A 21,535-nucleotide genomic window follows, 5' to 3' on the forward strand; every position below is an offset into this window, starting at 1 on the left:
ATGTCCTTCTCCAGGGACTAGTCCCTCCTGATAACATCTCCAAAGTATGTGAGATGAAGCCTCGCCATCCTTGCTTCTAAGGAGCATTCTGGCTGTACTTCTTCCAGGACAGATTTGTTTGTTCTTCTGGTAGTCCATATTCTTCACCAACACCATAATTCAAAGGCATCGATTCTTAGGTGTTCCTTATTCACTCTCCAGTTTTTACGTACATACGAGATGATTGAAAATACCGTGGCTTGGGTCAGGTGCATTTTAGTCCTCAAGGTGACATCTTTGTCACTTTGTTACATACCACTCTTCCTTTGCAAGGGAGTTGAAACTAAAGTCTCCAGATTCTGCTGAGGTGTTTCATGGTTTCTGTGTTCACTGTACAAGTCTGGAGTGTTGTATTGGGTAGTAGCTCCTTCATCACTTGACAGGAGCTAATTATCTTTTGTTTTTTCAGTTGCCATTGAGTTGCATCTGACTAATGGTGACCCCATGTCTGTCCAGGTAGAACTGTGCTACATAAGGTTTTCGATGGCTGGTTTTTTGGAAGTCGATTACCAAGCCTTTCTTCCTAGGTCCCTCTGGGTGAAATCAAACCTTCAACCTTTTAGTTAGCAGCAAGTGCATTCTGTACCCAGGGACTCCATTTAACTCTATAGGTGGGTGATTTCCCTCCCTTCAAAGGGCTACCTATTATAGCTTCAAGGCATAATTTTTTAAGTTGTTTATACTTTTTGAGAGTTAGATGAAATAATCTTCCCAACATTGTATTTACTAGTTTTTGCTCACTTCTAAAACTAAGGTTAAGAACTAGAAATATAAACCTTGTTGTATTGTGCCCAGCCAGAGCTAGGAGTTGGAAGGCCAGAGAAGAGAAGAAACAGGGAAACAAGACTGTAGATGAGCACAAGAGAAGAAGAATGAGTATGAAAGACATACAAGAGATCAACCAGAAGAAGCTTGAAGGGAAGAAAGAGCAGCTAAAGTCCTGTCACACCCTGATTCCCCAAATCTTCAGTCCTATTATTTATTATTTTGAGTTAAATAATTTCCTTTGAAGCCCTTATTTTGATGACGAAATTCAGGGTTTTTTTCTTGCCCTATCCAAATCTTGCATCTTATCATCTTTTCATCCCTGATCAGATCCTCTGTTGTTGGGTACTGTGGAGTCAATTCTGACTCATTGTGACCCTATGTGACAGAGTAGAATTGCCCCCATAAGGTTTTCTTGGCTATAATCTTTATGAAAGCAGATCACCAGGTCTTTCTTCTGTCGTACCAGAGTTTTTATCAGATTTTCCTTGATTTAAATCTTAAGGAATTGTTCATGAGCTCTCTTAGGAAATGTTCTTAGTTGTTTGATTCTATCCATTCATTCAGAAATTTTTAATTAACCTAAGTTTTAGTTTATCCCACATGGCATTTAGTTGGCATGTCTCCTTAGTTTCCTCTGGTCTGTCTGTGACAGTTCTTTATCCTTGTCTCTTGTCATCTGGATACTTTTGAAGCTTGCTGGTTAGATATTTTATAACTTTTTTTTCCCCCTCATGATTAAATTAGGGTTGTGCATATTGGGGAAGAAAACCCCAGAGGGGTGCCTTTGCCATCCTATCACTCCAGGGGGCACGTGATATCCGCATGACTTATCACTGGTGATGCTCACCTGGCTCACTTGGTTAAGATGGATCTGCCAGTTTCTGCTCTGTAAAGTTACTGTTTTTTCCTTTTATTTGTTACACACTCTGTTCTTTGGAAGCAGTCACTAAATCCAGCCCACATTCAAGGGATAAGGCATTAAACACCGCTCCGTGGAAGGGGGAGTATTTACACATTTTTCTTGGAATTCTGTAGGGACAATTTGTTTCTTCCTCCTCCTTTATTGATTCAGTCATTTATATTGCATGACTCATGTATATTTATAGTATATTTATACTTTGGGTTATAATCTAATGCTTTGTTATTTCATTATGCAGATTGTTCTAGCATTGGCCATGAGAACTCTTTCACACTGGCTCATGTGTCTCTTTGACACACCCTCTTCCTTATTTTCTAGCACTCAAGATGCTTCAGGCTCGTTTTGTATTTTCCCTGTCCCAGAATCAGTCATTTTCCCCAAAAGCCCTGGTTCATTTCAATGGAGAATGGTGTTTAGAAACCAAGATCTGGGTGGACACAGGTATGCTCCTTGCTACTGGGGTGTCACTGCTTTTAGGCCACTTCTGCAGACAGAGCTAGGAAATAAATGTATGTACGGTAACCCATGTAAACATACATCTTTTAAGTATTTCTGTATCTGTTTTTCTGTATTTTAAACTAAACACCAGTTGTTGCTGCTGTCTCCCTACTAATCCAGGACCACAGGGTTCATTCTAGCCTTCTCCCTTTTGCTTATTTGTAACTGTTTCTCTGACAGTGAGAACCCTGGCTCTCATCTACCATTTATTTAATTTATACCTAGTATACATGTGGTGCAGTGGTTAAAGCAGTTGGCTGCCAACCAGAAGGTCAACGGTTTGAACCCACCAGCTGCTCTGTGGGAGAAAGATGTGACAGTCTGCTTCCATAAAGATTTACAGCCTTGGAAACTATAGAGCAGTTCTGCCTCGGCCTATAGGGTCGCCATGAGTCGGAATTCCACGTGACAGCAATGGGGGTTTTTTGGTCTACATGTAAAGTTATTTTAGAATTGTTAATCCATACCCCTGTGAGAGTCGGAGCCGTGTGTGGCGCAGATGGTTAAGCGTTTGACTATTAGTCAAAAGGTTGGCGGTTCGAACCCACCCAGAGGTACCTTGGAAGACAGACCTTGTGATCTGCTTCCAAAAGGCAACAGCCTTTAAAACCCTGTGGAGCAGTTCTGTTCTGCACACGTGGGGTCACCATGATTCAGAGTCAACTTGACAGCAATTAACAGCAACGCCCATGTGAGAAACAAATTTCCTCAGTAGTGTTTATGTACAGATATTTTTGTTTTTAGCCTTAACGGTTTCCAGTCAAAACATGGTTTTCCAGAGTTACGTAGATCAGCCCCTTTCCTCCTCCACTCCCTTCAGTGAGATTGTTTCATACATTTTATAATGTAATTTAGATGCGTGTGTCAGTCTGCATTCTATCCTGAGATTCAGCCATATCCTGACTGTTTTTTAAAATTTGTATATAAAATCCATTCTTGGTGAGGTACAGTTGTATGGGTTTTGACAAATGCGTAAAGAGTTCTGTTGTGTCTACCATCCCTAGACTATTGTATTTTAACTCTTTCATTTAGGGTGTGTGTGTGTGTGTGTGTGTGTGTGTGTGTGTGTGTGTTGTTTGGTAGACCCCTCCCCCCCGTTGAATAACTGCTGAACCACACTTCCAGTATTCACCACCTCTTACCCTTGTGGTTTTTAGTGTTATATTGTATTTCCTCAGATAAAGGCATAATGAATTTTAACAGGGAGAGGAGCATCCTAGAATTTTAGAAATTAAAGGAACCTTAAAGATCCATCTAATTTTCCATTTATACATGGACATGTTGGGCGCCAGCAGGTTAGTCATCAAGCCACAACTGGAATCTAGACATTTTGACACTCCCGCCCGCCCGGCCCACCATTGCTGTTACTCAGAATTTTCGATACTTTATAAGATACTTGAGACAGGAGAAATCAGCTGTAGCAAGGGTCAGAGATTTCTCCACCTTTGCTATAGGTATGTAGTTTGTGTTTTTGGGTGTGGTTTCTTTATCTTTTGTTTCAGAAGATTAATTCTAGCAGTTAACTATTTGGGTAATGCTGTATGTGCTTTTGGAGAGGGTTAAGGTATTATTAATTGTTTGCAGATAAGTACTTTAGTGAATTATTAATGGTTCATTCACCTTGTTTTTTAAATGCCAATCTGAAATAGAATTTTCTGAATGGAAGGAGTTTTGTTTAGGGTAGAAGGAGATAATTGTGGAGAGCTCTGTGTGTTGTTGTTTGCGTTGTTTGAGTTGACTCACAGCAACGCCATGTGCAGTGAAACACTACTGGGTCTTGCACCATCCTCACAGCCGTTGTTAGGCGTGAGCCCATTGTTACAACCACTGTGTCAGTCTATCTCCTTGAGGGTCGTCTTCTTTTTTGCTGACCCTCTACTTTACCAAGCATGATGTCCTTCTCCAGGGACTGATCTCTCCTGATAGCATGTCCAAAGTACGTGAGACGAAGCCTCGCCATCCTTGCTTTTAAGGAGCATTCTGGCTGTACTTCTTCCAAGACAGGTTTGTTTGTTCTGGAAGTCCATATTCTTCGCTAACACCATAATTCAAAGGCATCAATTCTTAGGTCTTCCTTATTCACTCTCCAGCTTTCACGTACATACTAGACGATTGAAAATACCGCAGCTTGGGTCAGGTGCGCTTTGGTTCTCATCTTTCTTTGTCACTTTGTTACATACCACTCTCCCTTTGTAAGGGAGTTGAAACTAAAACTCTTCCGGTTGTGCTTGATATTGGCTTCTATAGGGTAGAATATATCTTATTAATCTTTATAAATAATTTAAGGAATCTTTGGGAACCCATGAAATGGTACCCCCCAGTGTTATGGCACCAGGCTAGACACTTGATACAAAGGTGTATAAGCTGTGCTTGTAGTCTGCTGAGAGAGACAGACATGGATAAGAAAAATAAGTTATTCTGAGTGGTATAATAGATCACCATAGTACAGTTATGATTTATAAAAGTACGTCTTTGGCTTCTTAATTAGATCTTTTTTCTTTTAAAAAAGTTTTGTTTAAAGCATAATCTCACCACCCTGAAACAACTATGTTGGATTTTGGTTTTTTCCTTCCGGTCTTTTTCCACACATAAAGTTTTTCATAGTTGTGTATACAGAATATACCCTAAAGCAGTTTTGGTTACTATTGTATTGTAAGCTTTTCCTAAGTTTCTCCTCAATCTTATTAATATGAATGGGTCTAAACAATATAGTGTAGTTGCTATAATCATTCATCTCCTTAATGTTAATTTTTTTCACCATAGATTAGTCTACCATGACTCTTTTAATACTTCTAATGTTTTTTATTTGGTGGACTGGTTTCTTAGGCATGTCTCCTGGAATAAGATTACTGGGTCAGAGTATGAACGTTTTACAGCTCTTAAAATATATCGCCTGTTGTTTTACAATGCTAACAGCATTCTCTGAAATCTTGCTAGATTAGATTTTAGCCCTGCCTATTCAGATTTCGGAAACTCTGGTGGTGTGTTGGTCAACCAAAAGATCAGCAGTTCGAATCCACCAGACACTCCTTGGAAGCCCTATGGGGCAGTTCTACTCTCTCCTGTAGGGTCGCTATAAGTAGGAATTGACTCGACGGCAATGGGTTTGGTTTTGGTTTGGAATCAGATTTCATTATCCACCGCTTTTCCCATGATCACTATGATCAGATCCTGTTGGCATTCTCTCTGTGCTGTACTTGGTCTTCTGCTTGAACGCTCCTCTTGGAAATCTTCATGTGGCTGCCTCTTCTTTCAGGTGTTAGTTGTAAAGCCCCTGCTTAGGAGATGCCTTCCCTGACCACTCTGGCTATAGCAGCCCCGCTTTTCGCCTAGTCGGTTTGTACTTCCTATGAGTTGGAATCAACTTGACGCAATGGGTTTGGTTTTGAGTTTAGGATTGTTGTGAGGATAAATGAGATAAGGCTTTATACAGCACTTAGCACAGTGACTGGCAAAAAAGTAGGTACTCAGCAAACATGAGTCATAAGCATCTTTACGGCCCATTCTAATCATGGAGCCGTGAAAGGGCTTGGCCAGAGCTAGGTTCTGAATGGCTCTCAGCCTCAATTTCCTGTAGGAATGGGGTTAATAAACCATCTCACAATGTTGATGAAATTAAAAGATACTATACTGAGTATACAGTACTCAACCCATTATGTTTTAATTTTTCCTCACCTCCTCTACAGAATGTATGGAACAGGTGGTCATCTTGCCTTTTCTAGAACTCCTTTGAGGGTGAGGTAGAGAAGTGAGTGGTGAATCACTGTCTCCTTTCATTTCAGTATATCTTAATACAGACTTAAAATACAGTAAACCCTGTGAAAGCCAGGACCTCTTTAAGGCGGAAACCTGCCAGAGAAGGAAAACTCAAATATTTTCTGCTGATACAGAGCGATAAAAAGTGGTAAAACTGCTCCCTGACCCAGAAAAACAAGGCAGTCCTGTTGAGTTCTGGTTCTCACAGATTTCACTGCATAAAGATGTTTGGAAGAAAGTCAATAATTTCTAGTTGTTTAAAAATGTTTTAAAATGTTGCTGTAAATAGAAAGTTCTACCTAATAAAATGCTTTGAGGGAAAGAACTTGGATGTAGAGATTACCATTTCTCTAATATGAGAGGGCGAAGACAACCTAGTTTTATAATTTTTAAAAAAATTATACTTCTTTCTATTCTAGGTAAGGTACAATGTTTTAAGTAATGCATTTAAAAACAATTTGCTTTGCCTCCAAGCGAGATTTCATTATTTAAATTTCCAATAAAATTCGGTAGCTACTTTTATTAGGAAGTTGGTGAGAAATGAGATGAACTTTGCAGTGCTGTCCAATAGAACATTTGAGATGCCCTGTGTTGTGTAATCAGCATGGTAGCCACTAGTCGCATGTGACTGTTGAACACTTGAAATGTGGCTAATATAACTGAGGAACTCGATTTTTAATTTTATTTAATTCTAATTTTATTTCTTTTTTTAGATTTTATTTATTTTGTTGTTAATGTTGTTCTTGAGAATATGTACAGCAACACATACACCAATTCAGTGTTTCTGCTTGTACCATTTAATGACATTGATTACATTCTTCGAGTTGTGCAGCCATTCTCCCCTTCCTCTTCTGAGTCATTCCGGCTTCATTAACATAAACTCACTGCCCCCTAAGGTTCCTATCTAATTTTTCAAGTTGCTGTTCTCAATTTGATCCCATATAGGTAGTTCTTGAAAGAGCATAATACTCGAGGCAGACATTTTTTAGTAGTTAAGCTAAACTGTTGTTTGGTTTTTAAGAAGACTTCAGGGGATGTTTTTGGTTTAAGGTTTAAATCAAATGATCTCAGGGCAGTAGTTTCAGGGGTTCATCTAACTTCCATGGCTCCAGGAAATCTGGAGTCCATGAAGAGTTTGAAATTTGGTCCTGCATTTCCTCCTTTTTGATCAGGATTCTTCTATTGAATCTTCGATCAAAATGTTCAGTAATGGTAGCCAGGCACCATCCAGTTCTTCTGGTCTCCTGGCAAAGGAGGCAGTTGTTCATGGAGGCAATTCCCAACACATTCCATAGCCTTCTTCTGTTCCTGATGCTCCTTCTTCTTCTGTTGCTACAAGCGAATAGCGACCAATTGTTGTACCTTGGATGGCTGCTTGCAAGCTTTTAAGACCCCTAGGAACTAGGAGGTAGAACAGAAGCACTAAATAAGTTATTAGGCCACTTAACTGGGATGTCCAATGAGGTTTTTGGTTGTATGTAAGTAGCCTCAACAGCTACTCTTTTTTTCTTTTTCGTCGTTGTTGTAAATATATCTGTCACACAGTTTTGCTGATTCACCTTTTTACAGGTGTACAGCTTATTGACAGCAATTATGATAATTGACTTTGTAATTTTATTTCAGTATAGCCACACATTGGACAGTGTAGTTCCAGAATCTAAGTTAAGGACACGTATTTTTCTCCACTAAGTCTCTGTAGAGAGTTCATAGTTAACTGAATTATTCTGATTTAATTTAAAATTGTATACTTAATCCTTTGTAGAAACAAAAAAAAAAAACCTGTCAGAATTTTAGTTGAATGAGCATGGGAAACAGCAGGAGAGAAATCAGTTGTCTTTGGGTAGGATTGACTTTAGATATTTAAGAAAGTACTTTTTCAATGCTTCTCAGAATATTTTCAGAATTAGATTCTAAATAACTTTTTACTTTTTCAAAGGTATTGCTCCTCTACTTCCTCCTTAGTGTGTCATGGAAATCTGAGATAGTATTGACATTTCATAATGAGAGATTAAATAGAAGTAGAGAAGCTTTGACTTATCTTTTTAGTCACTAAAAAAGGCAGTATATTTAGACCTGGTGTAAGTGGTCATCCTAAACATTGTATTATGCACAGTGAGCCCGGTTCTTTGCACGTAATAAGCATGGAACTTTTTTTTAGGGTAAATGTTACTGTCTCCATATGCTGAATACCTCAGTATGACAGTAGACAGATAATGGATAATACTTGACTTTTACTTTTTTAAATGCTGATTATTTCACCATTTTGACACATTTGATCTAGTTTGAAGACATTTGTTTTGTTTCAGTGAGGATGAGCGACTTCTCTCTGTCTCCCTCCTTCCCACTCTGTTTTCCCCTGCCTTTCTTTCCGTCTTTCTTCAAAATACTGCCAAAAGGATCAGCTAGCATTGCGTATTTTGAAGCAGGGTGGTGCTAGAGCTTGACAAGAAATTGTAAAGTAAATTGCAATGTAGAAAGAATCGTCAGTTACTGACCAGAAGATAATTTAAATCTCTTTTTCCACAGAGATTTCTTATTTGAACAATATGCTGCACACTTTATTAGGGTACTTTTGACTGTTTGGCTTTCTTGAATATTTTTAATGTCTGTAATTTTTCAGATTTTGTGTAAACGTGCCTACTTATTGAGCATACTGTTACAGGCTTCCACTACCTTTGATGAAGTGTTTTTCTCATTTGCATAGGTTGCACAGAGCATTGAGGATCATCATCAAGAAGTAATTGGTTTCTGCAGAGAAAATGGTTTCCATGGCTTGGTTGCATATGACTCTGATTATGCATTGTGCAACATCCCCTACTATTTCAGTGCCCATGCCCTAAAACTGAGCCGAAACGGAAAAAGTCTCACAACAAGCCAATATCTGATGCATGAAGTTGCCAAGCAACTGGACCTGAATCCAAATCGTTTTCCTATTTTTGCTGCTTTATTAGGTAGGTGGAGTAGTATGAAAAGTTTATTTTATAAAGGAGTTACTATACTATGAGTATATTGTGCTTTTTAAAATTTCAGTTTTGATGTACATTTTAAATTTGAAAGCACGAAGGAATGGGCTCTTCCTTAGCATTCCTTACTTAGATTATTATTTGGTGTCACAATAACCTGCTACTATAGCTGATAATGTGTTTCTTTTGTTCTTAAGTGTTCATTTATATATTGTTCTATCCAGGCTGAAAAACTAATTTTGTGAATAAACTTACTTAAAGTTTTAGAAGAATAACATTTTTTAATCACAGATGTTAACTAACACATGCCTACTATGAAAATAAGACATTTAAACTTTTGGCGTAAATTATGTTTATTATAGAAGAAAATAAAATATGAAGTTAGCACTATCATATTTTTCCCTCATTTTCAGGACACTCACTACTTTAAAAAAAAACAAACAAACTATTTCACCTTTTTCCCAACACCTACCTTTTAGGTAATATATACTTGTCTTTACAAGTTTTCTTGGAGGAATTCCTTATATTGAATATCCAGAAACTAAGGTTTTATATACTAATTTCTTTTACTTACAATAATTTTCCAACAGGTAATCATCTGTCACGTTATATCTCCATTTTATAGTGATTTTCTGTGTTTTCTCTTTTGTCAGCCACCCTGGCTTGTGCTTTTAGCTGCTTTACTCTCCAGCTCTAATTTGCTGAGGGTTAGTGTTCAAAATATAAATAAATTTGCTCTGAGTGAGGACCTGAGGAACTCCTGTGGTTAAAATGCACGAGTTGTAGAGATCAGATTTAGTTACGCTTTGGTGAGTCAGGGCCCTGTTTGAAAGATATGTGATCTCTAGATAAGTCAGATGTTATTGTACTGTCTTTCAGTCTATTTTCCATATAGGTTAGCAGCCTGTTTCATTTGTGTTTAAGAGAGAAATTAGATTGTGGGTTGTTTTTAGAAATCCTAGTCATCAGAAAGATTTTTATAAACATTCCAAAAATGTTTTGCAGAAAAAGAAATTATAGTGAGGGAGACACAGTTTTTTATTTAGCATTTTAGGGTAGCGTTTCAAATTTTGCTATGTAACTACCAACACAGTCAACAAATCTTGACTTTACAAAAGATGTGTTTATTTGCATCAAATTTCTGATATGTATGTTTAAGTTAGTACTTGACTGTTTTCCATCCATTTTGTTAGGGAACTCTTGTGACTCTTGGAACTTGGAGGATTAAATCAGAATATACTTTCATATTTTGAAATGTTAAAATATAAGGGGATATTTCCTTTGATATAAAATTCTGTGAGTGGGCACATTATATGAAAAGTGTATCTTTGTTTAAATGTTAGGCAAGATAACTTGGGCATATTGTTTGACTTCAAATGAATGGTGAAATTTGCTTTTAGAATATGATGTCTTAGGTAATTTGAAGTGTGGAATAGTATTTATCTTACCTAAGAAACATTGACTATGTTTCTTGGGAGATAATGCCAACTCATACTTTCTGGTTAAATTATTATGTAAAATTTTGAAATAAATGAGAAAATCAGTAGTAAAGTTTTGTCTTAATTAAGACTTGGGATTTCTTTTTAAAATTTAGGCAAGTTGCAGATTAAAGTATTAATTGTGAGCTTTTTTATTTTCGGTTTTGTAAAAGCTTCAATGTCTTCAAATGAGAAAGTATATTTTCCTTTCCCTTTTTGTAGCAGAAAGTATAGCTATATAAGTTTTGTCTTAGGAAAGCTGAGTGGTATATTCATTTAAGCATTTGGTATAAAGACTGTAAGACTTTTTTTTCCTCCATCTTTTCATTTCCACCCACATTTCAACAAAGACTTACTGATGTTGAAGTTGGCTTAATATTTTTTCAAATCTAGGTTTAAAAGCAAAAAATCTCAGATACTTCATATTTAATTCATAGTAAAACTCTATGCAATCCATTAACAGAGGAAAACAATACAAAGCACAGTGAACCTGGACAGTTACAGATTAACTTCTCTGGACACTGTAGTGGTTCAGCATTTCTATATTTTGCATCTGTGTGTTTAGAATACTGTGATATAGTAATCTTACAGATGACCTCACCTTATTTTGCTTTATGTTAGTAACTAATGAATGAATCTGCTATCTCAATGTGGAAGTGATTATTTTATTAAAACCACAAATTATTAGGAAATTACTGCTGTTAAATGCATTGACATAACTAACATAATAAAGATGTTAGTATATCAAGCATTTGTTAGTATATCAAGCATTCAATCACTACAGTGAAAGTATTTACCAGAAAGTGTGATTTTTCTCAATTGAATACAGTTCTTATTTGTAGACTGACATAGTGCTGGTGTTAGGATATAAAGCTTAATAGTATTATTGTAGTCTGTTCTTTGTCATGTATATGTGGGTAGTGGAAATTATAAGAGGTGGTGTTGATCAGTTTACCATCAATAGTCATTGTCATTTAGTCTTGCTTAGAAAGATTTTATCATAGTGCAGATTCCATATTTGGCTGCTGAACCTAGTTCACAAAATGCAGTTTGAACTATAGCTGTTTTATGAATAAATGAAAACTTGTATCTAGTCAATATTTGGTATCCTGGCATTATCAGGCCGACCTTTTGCAAACTGGCACTTTTAATTACTGCTCTGGGAAGTCACTTAGGTTTTTATGTGGTACTTAGTTTGAATGCTATTGGAAGTATACCAGAAATCCTCCTCATACTTGAGGAGCTACAAGAAGTTTGCCTGTTGTATTGCTTTATATTAAAAAATTAAGGAATAGTCTCAGTTGGGAAGTTTTATATGGTGTATCAAATGAGACAGTTCTGAGAAGTCATTGAAAAGTCTAAATCAAAGGTAATCTGTTACTGGTAGCAAAATACAATGATTTAAGTTTCCCTTGTATGACTTCTGATCATTGTTATATATTCTAGGTAACCACATTCTACCTGATGAAGATTTGGCTTCTTTTCATTGGAGTTTACTTGGTCCAGAACATCCACTAGCCTCACTTAAGGTACAAACTTCATTTTAAATAATCAACTGTTTGTTTTGCTGTTACTTTAATAATATAACTTCTGTTCTTTTACTGTAGAAGAAAATATGTTACCAAGCTAGCAATATCATGCTTTCTTCTAATTTCCGGATACTTAACTGTCTTAAAAAAGAAAACAAAACAAAAAACAGCCTATCTTAGCTTATTTCAACCCCTGTATTTTAGGTAAATTTACAAATGTCCTTAAAAATTCCCTTAAGAGGAATTCTTCATACTGTGTATGTAGATAGTAAGAAATCTTTTAGCTTTTAGTTTTCTTAATTAAAATATTAATTTTTTCAGTAGGTATTGTATTAATCTGTCCCTTGGATCAAAATCTTTCAGCATAGTTTGAAAAATTTCATAACTTTCTTACTAATTTGCTACAGTTATAAAATAGTTTAATTTAGGCTTTAATGCTTTTTGACAGATGGAAGAGACGCAAAATTCATTAGATAAATGGTTATTTGCACGGTCTTATTAACGATATTAGGAGCCCTGTGGCACAATGGTTAAGCCCTCAGCTGTTCACTGAAAGGTTGGTGGTTCAAACCCTCCAAGTGGCTCCACAGGAGAAAGATGTAGCGATCTGCTCCCATAAAGATTATAGCCTAGAAAACCCTATGGGGCAGTTCTACTTTGTCACTATGGGTCACTGTGAGTCAAAATTGACTTGACAACACCCAACAAAAACAACATTAACAAGATATTTTCTTATCTTTCTCTCTTTTCCGTTCCCTTCCTGTTTGTGATAGTAATGGACATCAGAGAAGAGGCACATAATTGTGATTTTCCTAAAGTTGGGAGGTTTACATGTTTGATGTAAGCACAGTAATAATGAGTGAAAGTGCCATAAGCTGATAATGAAACTTCAGCTTGTATTTTTTAGTGATTTCCTATGATTTTCCGAATTCAGTTTGCTTGGTAAATTTGCTCTGGTCTTCTCTACTATTAATGTTGTGACCTTAATTATCATTTGTTAAAGAACAAGTGCTTTTCAAGACTTGAGGAACTGGGAAGTCCATGGGACTTAGTTTTTTTTTTTTTCCTACTTCCAGCTGCAGTACTAGCTTACTAACAATGTAGGCCTTGATTGCCTTACAGCAAAGGGAGAAGGTTAAATTAAATGGTTTCTGTAATCATGTTTTCTTGTAAAATTCTGAATTCTGTCAGAATTACTCTCCTTCCATAAACAATTTTAATTGGTTGGTAGTTTTAAATTGGAGTTCCCTTTTTACATTATAACGTACAGTTAATTATGTGATACTTGAAGTTCAAATGGAATGCCTTTCCTGCTTCTTTAATTTTGTTTGTTGGCATTTAAAGCCCTTTCCTTTTTTATCTCTTACTGATGTAAATGATTTCCTTCATTTTACTCTTGTGGGTCAGTTATTGGTGGTCAGCTGTTTTCAGCTTCTGTTTGAAAGTCAGTTTTTCTCCTCTTGTTAGAAATTACTCGCTTGCTTATGCTTTTTAGTCCTTGATGAAAAACTTTCTATTGGCTTTTGGCCAGAGTTCTTTGTGTATGTTTTCATTTATGAAGTGACACAATTTGTAATCTTAATCATAAACTCTCGGTGATACCATTGTTGAAATGCAGATTGAGAAAAATACAGCCTGTAATCATGGTGAATTTGAAAGTATGGCACCTGTGCCCATTAGATTTGTTAAGCACTGTGTTTGTAAGTGAAGACAGAAATGAAGGCTCATTTTTTACAATACTTGTAAAGTTTTGAATAGCAGGGGTGAGAAACTTCCAGAATCTCAGACCATATGTGTATGTCTAAGTCTAGCTTGCCTTTTTCATATGTCAAAGTGGGGAGCTGTTTGAAGAATTATTGGAAAATAATCTATTGGCAGCTCAATAGCACCGTTATCATGTATGTTTTCCTTAATTTTTTATTATGAAAAATATTTAAGTATACAAAAGGTTAAAGAACAGAAAAATGCTTATCCATATGTATACCATCTTGGTTCAGCAGTTAACATTTTGCTGTATGTGTATGTGAGCCCAGGTGGTGCAGTGGCTAAAGTGCTCGACTGCTAACCAAAACGTTAGGAGTTCAATGCACCAGCTGCTCTGCAGGAGAAAGTTGTGGCAGTCTGCTTCTGTAAAGACTGACAGCCTTGGAAACTCTATGGGGCAGTTCTCCTCAGTCCTGTAGGGTCACTATGACTCAGTGGCATTGGCTTTGGTTTGGTATACGTATATATTTGTATATTTTGTGTTTTTATTTTAAACCTGAACTGTTTGGAAGTAAGTTTTTCACATATTATGACACTTGACCCATGAATACTTGAACTTACCTCACCATCACCTAAAAATAAGGACTCTCCTATTTAATCATATTACTGTCACATCAACTAAATTAACAGTAGTTCCCTAATGCCATTTAATATTCAGATTTTTCTAATTGACCCCCCAGAGTCTTTCATGGCTTTGTTTTTTTTTTTTTTAAGTGATGTAAATGATTATTCCAGTTGGGTTAAAAAAAAAATTAGTTTTGATGAAAACGTACACAGCAAAACCCACTTCCGTTCCATAGTTTCTAGACATTGGTTATTTTCTTCACAATGTGCATTCTCATTATTTCTGTTCTAGTTGTTTCACTTCCGTTTACTTAAATTTCCTGTCCTCTCCCCTAACCTCATCTATGCTTTAAAATAGCCGTTGACCCTTTGGTCTTATATAGACTTTTTTTTCTTAACATAAAACTCAGTGACAATCTTTACTCTTTGGGCTACACTGTTACTTTAAGGGTGACTTTAGGGGATAGTTTCAGTTCAAGGTTTGAAGAGCAATTAAGGACCATAGTCTCAGGTACTCCTCTAGTCTCAGTAGGTCCAGTAAGTCTGGATTCTTTAAGAATTTTAAGTTATGTTCCACATTTTTATCAGGATTCATCTATTGTGTTCCTTATTAGAATGTTCAGTAGTGGTAGCCAGACAGTATCTAGTTCTTCTGGTCTCAAGGTGGAAGAGGCAGTGGTTCATGGAGAGACTTCTGTAGTCCAGTTCCTTCTCTTACTCTTTTGTTCCTTCCCCGTCTTTTGTTCCAGACAAATAAAGACCAGTACTTGTATCTTAGGTGGCTGCTTGTAAGCTTAAGACCCCAGACGCTACTCACCATGCTGGAGGTAGAGCATAAACTTTAAGAAGTATATTACACCAGTTGACTGGATTGTCCCATGAGACCATAGCCCTAAGCCCCCAAATCAAGAGAACTAATTCCACGAGGTGACTGGTTATGTCTAATTAGTATCAGCATCTATAGCCCCTCCCCTCTTTTTTTTGGTTGTTATTGTTGCAAGACCATACACAACCTAGCATTTGCCCATTCAACCCTTACCCTGTGTACGGCTTATTGAGATTAGTTACATTAGTTATGCTGTGCAAACTGCACCCATATTCGGTGCCTCCTTTCCAATCTCTATAAACAAAAGTGACTACTACCTAGGAAGTACTTCTCCCTCTTTCCCACCCTTTATCCCTGGAAACCACTAATGAACATTAGTTTCTGTTTATTGTTCATATTATTTAATAAAAGTGAGAACATAACGATATTTGTCTTTTTGCGATTGACTTATTTCTCTCAACATAATTTCCTCAAGGTTCATAAACATCATAAGATGTTTTGGGAACTCGTTTTTCTTTATCGCTGAGTAGTATTCCATTGTATGTGTGTACTACATTTTACTTACCTATTCATTCATTGATGGGCATTTAGGTTGTTTCCATCTTTTTGCTGTTGGAAATAATGCTGCAGTGAAAATAGGTCTGCATGTATCTGTTCATGTTAGTTCTATCAGGTCCCTAGGGCATATACCTGCAGTGGAATTGCCGGGTTATATGGCAGCTCTACCTCCAGTTTTTGAGGAAGCACCAGACTGTTTTCCACAAGGGCTCTACCATTTTGCATTCCCACTACTGAGGGTTGAGAGTTCTAGTGTCTCCATATCCCTTCCATTCCATAGCTTTGTTTTTGTTTTAAGCTAGGATCTAATCAAGACTTAATATATTGTTAGCAAGTATATTTTAAAAATGATTTGAGTATTTTTATGGCATAATGGAGAAACAGTCCAAAATAATTATTTCAATAACTTGATAGGATTTTTTTTTTTTTTAAGTCATATTCAGGAATGTAAGCACATCTGACTTTGAGTTCACATGTTGGGTTTGTTGGCCACTTTTCTGTTTTGGCTTTTTATACACTGTCTTAAGCTGCTTCTAGAGAAGCAAAACCACTGACTCGTCTCTCTCTCTCTCTCTCTATATATATATATGTATATATATATAGAGAGAGATTTATATCAATGAAATGTGAAATGGCTAACATAGTTGTAGAGGCTGGAAAGTCCAAAGTCCTTAGGTCAGATTGGAGGCTTCCCCTGACTCCTGTAGCTGCAAGCCTGGAGAAAACAAGACTGGCAGATCAGACGGCAGGAGTCTGGCTCACAGGCTGTGGAGGCCGACAAATCCCAAGATTGGCAGATAAGCTGACAGGCTGCTGGCTCACAGACTGCAGAGGCTGATAAATCCCAAGATAGGCAGGTAAGCTGCTAGCTCAAGTCCCAAGAACTGGAGGTCAAACAGGAGCCAGCTGCAGGATCCAGAGCAAACAAAAGCCTGGAAGCCTTGCCAGAAAGTCCATCTATATTGGATGCAGGCGACACCTCCTTCTGCCCCCCAAGGAAACTCCCTTGCGACTGATTGGTTACTTACAGCAGATCCCATATGGAGATGATCATATTATATCAGATCTCATCATGGAGGTGATTACATCATTATACAGCTGCTAAACTACATCATAACTGCCAAACGACTGAGAATCACGGCCCTCCTCTGTTGAGGTCACCCTTTGGTGAGCATTCACGTGAGACACAAATATCTTCACTTCCTTGGCCCATTGAGAGAGGTCTGTTCTCATACTTCTTCCCCATGCCTCCCTGTCACCAACTTTCAAATCATGTTCCTTCTAAGTCCCTGACCATCCAGCCAAACCATTAGTCACAGCGCATGAATCAGTACACAGTTGCGTATCTGGCCATTTCTCCTTCCAAGCAAAGTGAACAACCAGGTGCACTGCTCAAAGTTCTGTCCATTGAGAGGAGTTCTCTTCACCATTGTGCTTCAGGGTGGTCCCAGAAAGGGGCTGTAGTGCTGCTGCTGTCCACTTTTGAGTGATGCCTGCATATCGCACAGAACTGTATGTAAACCAGGTATGACTTCTCTCTTCCTCAGTTAGCTGATCATAAGGAACTCCCCATGAGGCCATAGGTGCAGACTAGAAGAGGGCAAGTAATATGATAGGAGTGGGGACTATGGGTATTTTGGCCACTTCTTCATGCAACTTACTTGTGCCTCCAGGTCCTGCTTGGACCCAACCTCATATATACCTCTTCCATTTAATGATGGGGTACTGCTGTGCACATCCAACTTAATGGCTCTGTGGGTCAGACAACACTGAGTTCTTGATGAGCAGCTCAAGTTCACGTGGTGACTTCGTGGTCCATGGTTAAGCGTTCATTCTCTACTAACGCCCAGTAATAAGCCAGAAGCTGTTTCTCAGAAGGAGAGTAGTTAATCTGCAGACAATGACAGATCTTTGCTCTAAAATCCTAAGGATCCATGCTGTGATTCACTACTAGGGGCCTTCCAAAGACTCCAAACAGCATCTCTATTTGCTATTAATAGTAGAAGCACCATTGAATCAACTGAATCATATGGCCCAAGTGGCAGAGCCACTTGCATGGCAGCCTGACCCTGTTGCAGAGCCTTCTCTTGGTCTGGGTCCAATCCAATACTAGCAGCTTTTCGAGTCACTTGATAAAAAGGCCAGAGTAGCACATCCAAATGAGGGCTATGTTGCTTCTAAAATCCAAAGAGGCCCGCTAGGCATTGTACTCCCTTTTTAGTTGTAAAAGAGGTCAGATGCAATAACTTATCCTTCATTTTAGGAAGACTGTCTTGATATATCCTACACCACTGGACTCCTAGAAATTTCACTGAGGTGGAAGGGGCCTGAATTTTTGTCAGATTAATTTCTCTCAGCTCTAGCAAGCAAATGTTTTGCTAATAATTCCAGAGTCATTGACACTTCTTCCTGCTAGGTACAGTCAGCATGATGTCATCGATGTAATGAACCAGTGTGACATCTTGTGGAAAGGAAAGACGATCAATGTCCCTGCGGAATAATCATGACATAGGACAAGAGAGTTGAGATACCCTTGAGACTGGACAGTGAAGATGTATCGCTGGCCTTGCCAGCAGAAGCGAAAGTGCTTCTGGTGATCCTTTAAAACATGTATGAAGAAAAAGGCATTAGGCAGATCATACTAGGTACCAGGCCAGGTCCCCTTGAGAAACGACCCCACTACACTGCCAAAAATTTATACTGTTAATCTTTCTCTCAGCCTTCACCAAATGGATCTATGGCATTTTATGAGTAGCTTCATACCAGGTACCAGGAGATGTATTAATTTGCTCAAGCAGTGAAACTACGTCTGGAACAGCAGCTGCAATTGGAGTCACCACCTGGTTAAGTTTTCTATAATCCACTGTCATTCTCCAAGATCCATCTGTTTTTTGCACAGGCCAGATAGGCGAGTTGAATGGGGATGTGGTGGGAATCACCACCCCTGCACCCTTTAAGTCCTTGATGGTGATGGTAATCTCTGCAGTCCCTCCAGGAATTCAGTATTGCTTTTGGTTTACTATTTTCCCAGGTAGGGACAGTTCTAATGGCTTCCACTTGGCTTTTCCTGCCATAATAGGCCTTACTCCACTTGTCAGGTATCCAGTATGCTGTTTCTGCCAGTTGCTGAATATATCTATTGCAGTTGTGCATTCTGGAGCTGGGGAAATAACTAGAGGATGGGATCAGGGACCCCCTTGACCTATCTGAGATGGACATGGGTGAAGACTCTATTTATTAGTAACCCAACCTCCATATGCCCCCGCTATAACTGGTGTGTGATGGTGACGTTTTGGGTATCCTGGAATTGGAATTGGTGTCAGTTCAGAGCTAGTGTCCAGTAATCCCAGAAAAGTCTGATTATTTCCATTTCCCCAATAAACAGTCACTCTCATAAAAGGCCGTAGATACCTTTGGGGAAGGCTGGGAGAAGGATTAACAGTATAAATTTTTGACAGTACAGTAGGGTCATTTCTCAAGGGGACCCAGCTTCCCCTGCATTCAGGGGGTTGTGGGTTTGTAAAGTTGCTCAAGTCTGGGAATTGACTTAGGGAACTTGACTCTGTTCTGGCAGTTTGAGTCATACTACTGTTCACTTGGCCGAGAATTCTTCTGCTTGTACAGATCAAGTAAATATTTAGTAGATTTCCCATTTATTTCACTGCTAGGGACACCATGACTAAGTAGTCAATGCCGTAAGTGCATACGAGTCATACTATTCTGATTAGTGCTTTGACTCTGCTGTCCATTTTGATAACCATGCTCAACTTGTACTTGTTGATTGAATTTTGCCACTTGGTGCCTACCACCATGGGGTCCAGTCATCCCCATTGTAGTTACGTGTTTTAATTCAGTTAGGGCAGCTCCTGCTGTCAAATCTGACTTACATAAAATAGTAATCACAGCAGCCTTGAAGGATGCTGGGCCTCCCTTCACAGATTTGTTCCTTACTGTTATGATAAAAGGTGTGTCCTCTGGGCACTCCATGTGTAGGTTTGTGGGTCTAACCAGATAAACCCATTCTAACATGGCCTTTGGGTACCTTCTGTAATATACCAAGGCAAGTCTTGTAGTTTAACTTGATTTAGTGTAAAACCAAAAACCTGTTGCCGTCGAGTTGATTCTGACTCATAGCAACCCCATAGGACAGAGTGGAACTGCCCCATAGAGTTTCCAAGGAGCACCTGGTGGATTCAAACTGCCGACCTTTTGGTTAGCAGCCATAGCACTTAACCTCCACACCATCAGGGTTTCCTGATTTAATGTAGGCCACCGCTTAATCCGTGCTTCAACAGCCCATCCAAATAAACTATTAGATCCTTTCCTAACCTGTTGAACTGGAACGTTGAATGAAAATTCTGCATAGTGAGCCCATATCAGTGAACTCAGAGTGATCCAACTTTATGTTCATTGCACCATTATCCCCCACCCTTAATAGCCATTCCCACACATATGCCCGAGGTTTCTGTTTGTACGTATTGAAAGAGTGAAGCAGTTCTTTTGGAGGGTAGCGTACCTCCTCCTGGGTTACACTTTATACTTCACCTTTTGGGGCTTACTGGGACTGAAGTCTGATTATAGGTCTAGAAGCCAAAATGGGTGGTGGGGTGTGTTTTGAGAATATTCAGCAAGGTCTTGTAAGGCATCTTCCTCAGGCGATGCCCCAGGCAATGACTTGGTCCTAGTTTCTTCAGACATAGCTGGGTTAATCTCATCAGGTGGGAATGGAGAAGCTCATGGTTTTACTTTGGAGGGTGTCTTAGTGGACAAAGATGAAATAATCTCTTCAGATGGGAGTAAGAGGTCTGGTTCTGTTGTCAGGAGTGATTCAATGATATTTAGGGGCTCAGTGTTTCCAGCTTCCTAATTATCTGCCCACGTGTCCCCATCCCAAGTTTCAGGATCCCATTTCTTCCCAAATCAATGCCGTCATTTTGACTTCAGACACCACTTGAGGTTGGGAATTCAGTTGGCGTTGTAATTCAGCCACTCTTACGATAAGACTGTGGGTTTGTTTTTTGGCAATATGAGCTCTGTTACTATAAGAAATAAGGCGTTCTTTCAAGGCACAAGTGGAAACTCTGAGGTCTTTTATGCGGCACTTGAGCTTTGACTCTGAAGCCCTGAGTTCATCTTTCTTTTACTACTTTGTCTAGTGAAAGTAGGACTAACCAGCCATCTTCCTTTTACTTCTAATTATGGCAGAATTGTAGAAAGATATCGAATGCAATCACCCAGAGTCTCACCTCCCACCAATACTTCATCTCTTGGTGGTGATATTTTGTGTATTTGTATTGCCATCTCACACCATGGATTACCAGTGCCTTCTTTACTACTGGAAGCAGAGTCATCAACATCTTTAAGACTAACCAGACTTGAGAACCAGTTTAGAAAACTCATCCTTACAATTTTGTTTCTCTAGAACCAGTCTCAGAAGCAAACGTCTTAAGCTGGGTTCTCTAGAGAAGCAAAACCAGTGAAGTGTCTGTATACCTGTACATATATAGAGAGAGAGACAGAGAGTGAGAGAGAGAGATTTATATCAAGGAAATGGCTCACATGGTCATAGAGGCTGGATAGTCCCAAGTCCGTGAGTCAGGCTGGAGGCTTCTCCTAGCTTATGTAGCTGCAGAGGCTGGCGAACCCAAGATTGTCTGGTCAGACAACAGGTGTCTGGCTCACAGGCCGCGGAGGCTGACAAATCCCAAGTTTGACAGGTAAGCTGAAAGGCTGCTGGCTCACATACTGCGGAGGTTGACAAATCCCTAGGTCAATAGGTAAGATGGCAGGCTGCTGGTTCACAGACTGCAGAGGTTGACGAATCCCAAGATAGGCAGGTAAGCTGCTAGCTCAATTCTCAAGAACCAGAGGTC

The 21,535-nt window shown here is 38.7% G+C and overlaps 1 protein-coding gene across 3 annotated transcripts in view; it reads left to right on the top strand.

Annotated features, from left to right (window-relative positions):
• FAM120A (family with sequence similarity 120 member A) overlaps window positions 1-21,535 on the top strand; it is a 177,345-nt gene that overhangs the window by 19,445 nt on the left and 136,365 nt on the right. For all 3 annotated transcript variants that reach the window (XM_023738616.1, XM_023738617.1, XM_023738618.1), the window contains exons 2-3: window positions 8,685-8,931; window positions 11,868-11,950. In XM_023738616.1, the coding sequence (XP_023594384.1) occupies window positions 8,685-8,931; window positions 11,868-11,950 (330 nt within the window). The remainder of the gene's footprint in view (window positions 1-8,684; window positions 8,932-11,867; window positions 11,951-21,535) is intronic.

Source organism: Trichechus manatus, unplaced genomic scaffold (assembly GCF_000243295.1).
Source record: "Trichechus manatus latirostris isolate Lorelei unplaced genomic scaffold, TriManLat1.0 scaffold00120, whole genome shotgun sequence".
Classification (NCBI taxonomy): Eukaryota; Metazoa; Chordata; class Mammalia; order Sirenia; family Trichechidae; genus Trichechus; species Trichechus manatus.